General features: G+C 62.2%; 1 protein-coding gene and 1 long non-coding RNA gene across 2 annotated transcripts; both read left to right on the top strand.

Moving 5' to 3' along the window:
* Positions 1-1,623: 1,623 nt before the first annotated feature.
* On the top strand, positions 1,624-4,206 carry HES1 (hes family bHLH transcription factor 1). Its single transcript, XM_072792100.1, has 4 exons — positions 1,624-2,000; positions 2,159-2,254; positions 2,754-2,841; positions 3,274-4,206. The coding sequence occupies exons 1-4, from the start codon at positions 1,893-1,895 to the stop codon at positions 3,822-3,824; spliced, it is 843 nt and encodes a 280-aa protein (XP_072648201.1). The 5' UTR covers positions 1,624-1,892; the 3' UTR covers positions 3,825-4,206.
* A 309-nt stretch (positions 4,207-4,515) lies between these two features.
* LOC140613753 (uncharacterized) lies at positions 4,516-6,044 on the top strand. The gene is made up of 2 exons (XR_012014596.1): positions 4,516-4,582; positions 5,461-6,044. It is a non-coding gene; the product is annotated as an uncharacterized lncRNA (long non-coding RNA).
* The last annotated feature ends 4,523 nt before the right edge of the window (positions 6,045-10,567 follow it).

Raw genomic sequence — 10,567 nt, 5'->3', positions numbered from 1 at the left:
CGCAGCGAGGGGGAGCCGCCGGGCGGGGGGGCGGGGGGGCGGGGGCGGGGGCGCGAAGCCGCGGTGACCGCAGCCGCCGAGCGGAGGCAGGAGGCCGCCCGGCCGCTTCCTAAGTGCGGTCAGGCATCTCGTGACCGCGGCGGGCGCCGGGGGCCCCGCGGGGGGGGGCGGGGAGGGGGGAGGCGGGCCGGGAGGGGAGGGGGGAGGGGAGCCACCAGGAGCGCCCGCCCCCGCCTCCCTCCGCCTGGAAGCCCCAGCCCGGGTCGGGGTGCGGGGGGGTGAGTGGGGTGAGCCCGCCGCCCCCGCCCGGAAGGCCGACCTTGGCCCGCCCCGCCCCTCCCCTCCCCTCCCCTCCCTCCCGCCCCGCCCGGACACACGCACCCCCGCCGCCGCGCGCGCCGACGAGCCCGCCGGGCGCAGGGGCGGGGTTTTCCCAGGCTCGGGCGCAGCAGCTGCTCCTGCCCTCCCGGCCCCCCGGCGCGCACTCGCCCTCGCGCTCGCGCTCGCACACGCACTCACACACGCACGCACACACACATCCTCCGGCCCGGCCGCAGCCGCCGCCGCAATAAAACATCCTGGCACGTGCTCCGGCCCCGGGCGCGCCCTCCCGGCCGGCTGATGTCAACCGCGGCGCGGCGGCGGCGGCTCTTAAAGGGCCCGCGCGCGCCGGGGGCCGCCGGGGGAGGGGCGGGGAGGGGAGGGGCGGGGAGGGGAGGCCGCCGCCCGGGAGCCCGTGGGCGGGAGGGGACGCAGGGCGAGGGCGCGCGCGCGGGCCTGGGGCCCCGCCATCAAAGCCCCTCTTGTTCATCTTTCATTTGAAATTCCATTTCCTTTCTGCCCGGTTGGAAATTATTCTGATTGTTTCCTGGGGAAGCGCGGGATCCAAGGCCCCAAGTGCAGAAGAGGAATGAGGGGCGCGCGAGGGGCGGGGGGGGGGGGGGGAGGGGGGAGGGGGGGGAAGTTGCAAAAAAATAAAAACATCTTGCTCTGGAAACTCGCTCACGTAAGGTGGGAGGCACCTTCTCCTTTTAACGTATGCAAAACAAATATAGATATTTTTGCCTCTTTTCTGCATGATCGATTTTACATCTCCCTCCTCGCCCCGATGTGTAGTGTCTCAGGGGTGACTCAGTTGAATGTTTCGGTAACTCACACCCTTGCACACGGTCTCCTCTTTCCTCCCTGTCCTTCTAAACCCTTTAAAAAATTATATATATATATATATATATATATTGCAAATGAAGTTCTTATTAGTGCCAGAGCAGCTCTATGCTACACGTGGAAGGGAATAAAGAGCAGAGACTCTGGCCCTAAAAGAAATAAATTAGACTGGGGCGAAACCTGCGGAAAAATCCCCTCTAAAGCAAAGCCCAGCGGGGAGAATAGCAAAGGGTTAAAATCCTTTTGATTGACGTTGTAGCCTCCGGTGCCCCGGGCTCAGGCGCGCGCCATTGGCCGCCAGGCCTTGTGCCCGGCGGCCAATGGGGGGGCGCGGCCCACGAGCGGTGCCGCGTGTCTCCTCCTCCCATTGGCTGAAAGTTACTGTGGGAAAGAAAGTTTGGGAAGTTTCACACGAGCCGTTCGCGTGCAGTCCCAGATATATATAGAGGCCGCCAGGGCCTGGGGATCACACAGGATCCGGAGCCGGTGCAGATAACAGTGGGATCCCCCGTCTACCTCTCTCCTTGGTCCTGGAATAGCGCTGCCGGCCGCCGAGTGGCCCTAAGACTGTACCATAAACCCCCAGCACTTGCTCAGTCGTCCTGCGGAGGCCTCCAGTGAAAGGGACATAAACAAAGCAATTTTTTTCTCTGTGTGTGCGTGTGTGAAGGACTCCAAAAATAAAATTCTCTAGGGACTTGGGGAAAAAAAAAAAAAAGCAACAGAAAATGCCAGCTGATATAATGGAGAAAAATTCCTCGTCCCCGGTGGCTGCTACCCCGGCCAGTGTCAACACGACACCGGATAAACCAAAGACAGCATCCGAGCACAGAAAGGTAAGGGCAGCGCCGCTCTCCCTGCAGCCCCGAGACCCAGGTCGGGCGTGGGGGGCGGGGGGGCTCCCTTCTCCTAACCCCGGGGTGAAGCGGCAGATCCCAGGGGGAACTCGGGGCGCTTTGTAAAAAAAAAATATATATATATAATTTCTTTGCAGTCATCCAAGCCTATCATGGAGAAAAGACGAAGAGCAAGGATAAATGAAAGTCTGAGCCAGCTGAAAACACTGATTTTGGATGCTCTTAAGAAAGATGTAAGTGGGTAATGCTGCCTTTTTTTTTTTTTTTCTTTTTTCTCTTTCAATTAAAATGAAATCCCATTTCTGGGCTACTGAGCGCGAACCCCCCTCGCTGGCGGGATCGTCCCCGCCCGCACTGCGGTCTCGGGGCCGGAGGCCGGGCCCCTCCAGGGTCTGGGGATGTCGGGGGGCGGGGAGGGGAATCCCAGGTGTCGGGGCCGCGGCAAGCGGGGGGAACCCCAGGTCTCGGGGCTGCCGTTGGGGGTGACCCCAGGTCTCGGGGCTGCCGGCGGGGAGTCCACATGTGTCGGGGCCGCCGGCGGGGTGACCCCAGGTCTCGGGGCCGCTGTTGGGGGTGACCCCAGGTGTTGGGGCCGCCGTTGGGGGTGACCCCAGGCCTCGGGGCCTCCGGCGGGGCGACCCCAGGTCTCGGCGCTTCCGGAGGGGGTGACCCCGGGTCTCGGGGCCGCCGGCGGGGCCCTCACGTCCGTGCCTTGCCTCCTGCTGTGTGCAGAGCTCGCGGCATTCCAAGCTGGAGAAGGCGGACATTCTGGAAATGACAGTGAAGCACCTCCGGAACCTGCAGCGGGCGCAGATGACGGGTGAGGCGGCTGCGCGTCCCCTGGGGGCGCCCCGTGCGCCCCGCGGCGACCCCTCCCAGACTTCCGCCCGCGGTGGAGAGAGGCATTCAGCTGCGTTTTACTGCCTTGGCTCAGCCCCGCGTTCCCACGGTCTGGGCTTATTTATAGCCGCGGCTCCAAGTTGTTAGTGTTCCGGAGAGGGGGGGCGCGGGCCGGCGGGCAGGGGGGCGCGGGGCGCGCAGCCTGGGGTCCCCTGGCCGCCCCCTCCCCCCCCGCCCTGCAGGAGCCAGGCCCGGGCGGCGCGGAGGGGGAAGGGCGCTGCCCAAGGTCACTAGCGCGGGGGCGGGAGCAGAGGTGCAGGGCCCCCTCCCCCTCCCCCTCTCCTCCCCACCGGGTGGTCCGGGCGGGGCGGGCCGGGGCCTCGGGTGACCCGCGCGCCCCCTCTGCCCGCAGCCGCGCTGAGCACAGACCCGAGCGTGCTGGGCAAGTACCGCGCCGGCTTCAGCGAGTGTATGAACGAGGTGACCCGCTTCCTGTCCACGTGCGAGGGCGTCAACACCGAGGTGCGCACGCGGCTGCTCGGCCACCTGGCCAACTGCATGACCCAGATCAACGCCATGACCTACCCGGGGCAGCCGCACCCCGCCCTGCAGGCGCCGCCGCCGCCCCCGCCCGGCCCCGGAGGCCCGCAGCACGCGCCGTTCGCGCCGCCCCCGCCGCTCGTGCCCATCCCCGGGGGCGCGGCGCCCCCTCCCGGCGGTGCGCCCTGCAAGCTGGGCAGCCCGGCCGGGGAGGCCGCCAAGGTGTTCGGCGGCTTCCAGGTGCTGCCGGCGCCCGACGGCCAGTTCGCCTTCCTCATCCCCAGCGGGGCCTTCGCCCACAGCGGCCCGGTCATCCCCGTCTACACCAGCGGCGGCGGCGCCTCCGTGGGCCCCGGCGCCGGCTCGCCCTCCAGCGGCCCCTCGCTCACGGCGGACTCCATGTGGCGGCCCTGGAGGAACTGAAGGCCCGGGCACCCTCCCCTGCCCTGCCCTGCCCCGCCCCGCCCCGGGGACACTCAACAGGAACTTGGACACTGGGAGACCAGAGGACTGTAATGATCAAGTGGATACTTTGTTTCTTTTTTTTAATTCCTAAAAAGTTACTTTTTTTTGTAGAGAGCTGTATTAAGTGACTGACCATGCACTATATTTGTATATATTTTATATGTTCATATTGGATTGCGCCTTTGTATTATAAAAAAAACTCAGATGACATTTCGTTTTTTACACGAGATTTCTTTTTTTATGTGATGCCAAAGATGTTTGAAAATGCTCTTAAAATATCTTCCCTTTGGGAAGTTTATTTGAGAAAATATAATAAAAGAAAAAAGAGTGAAGGCTCCTATGTCTTAGAACTGATTATTTCGGTATATATGTAAAAAAGAAAAAAAAGCTCTTGGCAGAATTTGTGGATTACATGTAATCTGAGAATTCAGTCATTGGCTCTTTTGTTATTAAAAGAACATTTTAAAAAATCCAGCAGACCTTTTACCGGCCTCCATGAAGTAAATTCCACTTAATTTGCAAGAACCCGTCTAATATGGCTACTCTGATCAATTTGAGGTCAATCTCTTAAATAGGATTTCAATTATTATTATTTATTTTTTTTTTTTAGTTGCAGTTGGGTATATCATTCAGTCCTGGTTTTCCTTACAGCTCCTTCTGAAGAAGGTTGAACCAGACTGAAGTCAATCAATCGAGTAATGCGTGCCCACCACACAGTAAGTGAGACCCCCGTGGCGCCGCTTCCCTGGGGTCGCACCCCGACATCCAAAGGAAACGGATGCAGCCTCTGGCCCTCAAACGTTGGAGCCCGTTTACTTAGTACATAGGTGCAGCTAGCTGCGCAGTCCCTTGTACCGGCATCCAAAAGTTTGAAAATGCCTCTCTGCACCCTCTTCAAGCAAGCTGAGAAGGTCAACAGATTCCTTCTGCCAGGGGACAGCTAGTTAGACTCCCAAGTGGAGCCCAAGTCCAGATGATTAACACCAGACATATGTTTTTGATAAGTTTCTGCGCTTGGCTCTAATAGAGAAAGCATGTGGGGGCCGCGCTGGCAGGCACACAGGCCATCTTCCCTTTAATACAAACAGCAAGCGACCCCTTCGCTTGGTCATGCCCCATTTCCAGGCAAGATGTGGGCTCCAGATAGAAGCAAAAGGGTTGTCTCGGGTTTCAGCTCACATAACCCTCCTTAACAAGTCCTAACTCAAAGCGGACAGCTTTAAACTGTGCCAGGATCTGCAGGGAATTTCTTCCAAATCCCATCACAAAGGCTTGTCAGATTTTGTCAGATTTGGCCAGGTGTTTGACTGCATCCAGGTGTTGGGGAAATGAAAACCACGAGCCCTGCGAGACCAGACACATCAGCCGCGCTGTGGGTCTGGCGGGCGCGCCCTCCTCCCCCACCGCCGGCCAGTCCTCCTCCCTGCCCGGCCCCTCCCGCCAGCCTCCTCTCATCCCCCTTCTTTTAGAACGGCTTCTGGGAGGAGAAGGATGAGGCGGGAGAAATCAATCTTTGAAGCCTTCCTAACAAAGATAAAGCCAACGATTTTCTGTCTTGTTTCAAAAGCTTTACCTCTCCCCCGCCTTGCTCCAGCCTTTCCCACAGGCCAGCGTGGAGAGCGGCCGTATCGCGGGAATGATCTAGCCAGCAGACAGCACTTTTCTACCCAAATACCTTCGACCGACCCAGCTTTGGACGCAGAGGGAGAGTTTTCAAAGATATTTTTTTTAAATTTGGCCCCTACTTGCCTCATTATGTGAAAGGTGTCCAACACCCACCCCCCGAGAAATACACGCACATGTACACACACCCTGCTTTATTGTACCATTTTTCCATGATTTCTCTCTTGTTTGAACACAAACAAAATAGCAATTGCTCTATTAAGACATCGAACACAAGCCTGAGTGCTGCATTTGGTAAACCTGTCCTCAGGAGCCCTAGAAGTCCTGAACTGTCCTGGCATAAATAATGGAGACATCAGGGTCTCCTTTTTATAAAAATACATTTATGTTCTTTAAGAAGCCACACACCCGTGCATGCACGCGCGCACACACACACAGCGGAATCTCTACACCAACTTTAAATTAATTAAAGTTAATTCTATTCATCAAAACTACATAAATTTCTTGGGGGAGGAAGTAATAAATTTAAGGAAAAGAAGTAAATATTTGCTCTTCTGATAATTTGAAAATTGTCTTTTTTATTTTTTTCTTGGAATTTGGGTCTAGACTCTTAGAGGAGGCATTTGTTTCCATACAATGTGGAGAGAAGGGTGACACCCTAGGCCCCAATGGGAACTTTCAGGCTCCTGTGCCAGCTGCACCACTGAACTGGCTGTGTCACTTTGGATGAGTCACTTCCCTTATCTGGGACATTTCCAGGTCCGTAAAATGAGTGGGTTTATTTCGAAGACCTTGTGCCCTCCTGCACCCAGGCTGTTTCTGGAGTAATTAGTTGGGGTGGCGGGGTGGGGGTGGTGAAGCTTCAAAGACAACTGCGACTTTGGCCAGCCACCCCCACTCCGGTCTGGCCTGGTTTTACGACCTCGGGGCACACCCCGCGGCCCCTGTCCGCCCCCCCCCCCCCAGGCTGTCCCGATGGTTCCCGGAGATAAGGCCCAGCGGCCCAGCTCCCAGCCCCGTGTCCGGATGCGGGCCGCCCGGGAGGCCACCCAGTGCATTACCCTGTCAATGGAGGCCCTCAGGGCCCAGGCCCCCTGCTGTCCGGGCCACCTCCCTGGGGGCGGGGAGGGGCGCTGGGCCCGGTGAAGGGGGCAGGTGGGGGGAGGCGCTGGGCCACGGGGGTGGGGGGGAGGGGAGGCGCTGGGCTGTGGGGGGAGGCACTGGGCCGCGGGGGGGGGCGCTCAGCCCCCGGGTAGGGTGTGACGGGGGTAGGGGGGGGACAGGGGCTGCGGGAGGGGGGGGCACTGGGCCGCGGGGGTGGGGAAGGCGCTGGGCCGCGGGGGCGGGGGAGGAGGGGAAGCCCTGGGCTGTGGGGGGGCCGCTGGGCCGCGGGGGTGGAGGGGAGGGGAGGTGCTGGGCTGTGCGGGGGAGGCACTGGGCCGCGGGGGTGGGGGGGAGGCGAGGTGCTGGGCTGTGGGGGGAGGCACTGGGCCGAGAGGGGGGGCGCTTGGCCACCGGGTAGAGTGTGAGGGTGGGACAGGGCTGCGGGGCGGGGGAGGGAGATAGGCCGTGGGGGGAGCCGCTGGGCCGTGGGGGGGGCGCTGGGTAGCGGGGGAGGGGGACAGGGGCTGCGGGGGGGTATTGGGCCGCGGGTGGGGAGGTGCTGGGCTTTGCGGGGGTGGGGGGAGACAGGGGCCATGGGGGGTAGCTCTGGGCCACGGGGGGGGGGGGGCTGGGCTGCGGGGGTGGGGGGAGAGACAGAGGCTGCGGGGGAGGGCGCTGGGCTGCGGGGTGTGTGTGTGACAGTGGCTGAGGGGGGACAGGGGCCCGGGAAGGGGCACTAGGCTGAGGGTGGGGAAGGCGCTGGGCCGTGCGGGGGACAGGGGCCGTGGGGGGGGGGTGCTGGGTCGTGGGGGCGGGGGGGACAGGGGCTGCGGGGTGGGGGTGGGGTGTGTGTGTGCTGGGCCATGGGGTATGTGTGACAGGGCCTGGGGGAGACAGGGGCCCCAGGGTGGAGGAGCACTAGGCCGCGGGTGGGGAAGGCGCTGGGCCGCGCAGGGGACAGGGGCCCTGGGGGGGGTGCTGGGTCGCGGGGCGGAGGGACAGGGGCTGTGGGGGGGGAAGGCGCTGGGCCTCGGGGTGTGTGTGACAGGGGCTGGGAGGGACAAGGGCGGGGGGGGCCCTAGGCCACGGGTTGGGGAGGCGCTGGGCTGCGCTGGGGGACAGGGGCCCTGGGGCGGGTGCTGGGTCGCGGTGGGGAAGGGGGGTGTTGGGTCGCGGTGGGGGAGGGGGGTGTTGGGTCGCGGGGGGGGGGGCAGGGGCTGTGGGGGGCCACTGGGCCGGGGGCTGGGCCGCGGGGGTGAGGGCAAGGGGAGACGCTGGGCTGTGGGGGGTGGTGCTGGGCTGCGGGCGAGGGTGTGACAGGGGCTGGGGGGAAGGGGGGGGAGACAGGGGCCGTGGGGGGGCCACTGGGCCAGGGGGCGTGCGCTGGGTTGCGGGGGGGGGTGGGGAGGGACAGAGGCTGCGGGGGAGGGCGCTGGGCCGCGGTGTGTGTGACAGGGGCTGGGGGAGACAGGGGCCCCGGGGTGGGGGGGCACTAGGCCGCGGGTGGGGAAGGTGCTGGGCCACAGGGGGGAAAGGGCCGTGGGGCGGGTGCTGGGTCGCGGGGGCGGGGGGAACAGGGGCTGCGGGGGGTGTGTGTGCTGGGCCATGGGGTATTTGTGACAGGGCCTAGGGGAGACAGGGGCCCCGGGGTGGGGGGGGCACTAGGCCGGGGGTTGGGGAGGCGCTGGGCCGCGCGGGGGGACAGGGCCGTGGGGCGGGTGCTGGGTCGCGGGGGGGTGGGGAGGGGGGTGTTGGGTCGCGGGGGGGGGGAAGGGGGGCGTTGGGTCGCGGGGGGGAGGCAGGGGCTGTGAGGGGGCGCTGGGCCGGGCGCTGGGTCGCGGGAGGGGGCAGGGGCTGCAGGGGGGACCCTGGGCCGCGGGGTGGCGCCCCCCAACCTCCCCCCCCCCCCGTGAACACGCGCGCCCCCTCCCGGCCCGCGTGTTTCTGGGCTGGGGGCCCGGGGTAGGCTGGACCCCCTCGTCGTCACCAGCGTCCCGGGAAACCTGTCATTAAAGTCCATTAACTTTTCCCACACCCCTTGGCCGGTAACAGCCGCCGCTAGCTTCCTCCTCGGCCCTAAGTGCAACCAGATGGGCCGCCGCCCCCGCCGCCGCCCCCGCCGCTGCCCCCGCCGGGCGGCCCGGGCTCCAGGGAGGCCGCCGGGCTCGCGTCCGCGGCCCGGGAGGGAGCAGGCAGGGCGGCCACGCCGGGCGGCCCCGCGGCCAAGGTGGTTTGCTCAGCAGGCCCGGCTGCTCTCCGGCAGGAAATGAATAGCTCCCAGATGAGCTCAGGCAACCTGAGAGGTCGTGAGAACCGCGCGAACCCCCGCCTGTGCAGCCGGCAACCTGCCAGGCCGCGGGGGGAGGCCGCGGGGCGGGGAGGCTGGGGGAGGCCGCGGGGGGAGGCCGCTGGGGGAGGCCGCGGGGCGGGGAGGCCGACACACGAGCCCGCGCCCGCTCCCGCTGACAGGCAGGCGGCCGTCCCCGCGCCCCCGCCCGCCCCCGCGCCCCCGCCCGCCCCCGCCGCCCAGGCAGCAGGCCCGGCCGCAGAGCACCCCCTCCCCCCTCCCGCGGCCTGGGGGTGGGGCGGCCGCCAGTGTTTTTCCAGCTCCTGGGCAGCAGTTAGAGGCCGGGAACCTGGGCCGAGGCCAGTGTCGCCCGAGGCTCCCGCGGCCTGCGGCCACTGCCCGACGTCGGCGGGGGCAGGCGGGGTGGGGGCCGCCTCCCAAGGAAGGGCCGCCAACCGCAACTCAGGACGCCTAAAAAGAAAACCAAAAAAAACTATCTGGCTTCTGCAACTCCGAGCACCTACTAAGTGCTGCAAAGTTCAGGCTCCTTCACGCTGCTCAGCCCCAAGTCCCAGAGCTCTGGCTCAGCTGGGGAGGTAGACAAACATTCAAGTGACTCACCCGGGCAGGGTGAGGCAAGTGCCAAAAATGAAGTTTAAACAAAGGGCACCTGAGAACAGAGAGATTAATTCTGATTTGAGAGGAAACCAGGTAAGTTTTTCAGAGACTTGGCACTTGGAGCCGAGAGGTGAAGGATGAGATCAACAGGAAGAGAAAGGAGGAATGGGAAGGTGAAAGAAAACGCAGAGATAGGTAAATATGTAGGTCTAGTTTGGGGAAATTTTAGGAAGTCCACCAGGGTTGTCATATTTAAATTTTCAAATGTAAATAATAATAATAATAATAATAATAATAATAATAAATTTTCAAATGTATAACTTGGCTTAGAGGAAAAAAAAAAGAAAGGGAAAAGGAGAAAAAAGAAAAAGAGGACCAAGCTGTCTGCTTCAGTCCTTGTTTTACTGCAGAATAGCCCACGGGTTTAAAGCACAAGGTCCAGCTTCAGATGGCGTAGGTTGTAAGACCAGGGTATATTAAGTGTCCTAAGCCTCATCTGTAAGTTGGGGCTCAGAGGGGTGGTATTTCATGGGGTGGTGAGGATAAAATAAGTAAATGCACGTAAAGCATTTGGAATGCTGCTGGGCACAGGAGACCTCAACACAGGTCAGCACAGCGAGGGGGGCGCTCACCAGATCAGGAAGCCAACCCTGGACTTTGCCCGGTGACTCCAGGGACTGCTTCTATTTGCACCAGGCCCCACGTGGAAGGCCCACCGCTCCTTCCAGAGTTTCTGAATTCCATCTACTCATTCGATAATGACTGAGCAGGCACTATGGGAATAAAGAGAGAAGAAAGGCATGATCTCGACAGCTATAAAGCTCACAGTCTAGAAGGGGAGACAAACGGTAAAATAATTAATAATAACAGTAGTTACTCTGCGTTAAGTGCAATAAAGAGTAGTGTACCCTGGTGGTACGAAAGGAAAGGGGACATGTCATGGCAGGTAAGTTCTTGGTCCTCCAAATTATGACTAATCTGCGCCGACACTGCTGGCACAGCATATGACCAGTCAAATTCCACCTTAGAAAAGTTACTGTCAAATGGATAATTTCTACACCATTTCATG

The sequence above is a fragment of the Canis lupus genome, chromosome 22 (genome assembly GCF_048164855.1).
Source record: "Canis lupus baileyi chromosome 22, mCanLup2.hap1, whole genome shotgun sequence".
NCBI classification, from domain to species: Eukaryota; Metazoa; Chordata; class Mammalia; order Carnivora; family Canidae; genus Canis; species Canis lupus.
Note: the sequence above shows the minus strand (reverse complement) of the source record. Positions and strands in the feature narration are given on the sequence as shown.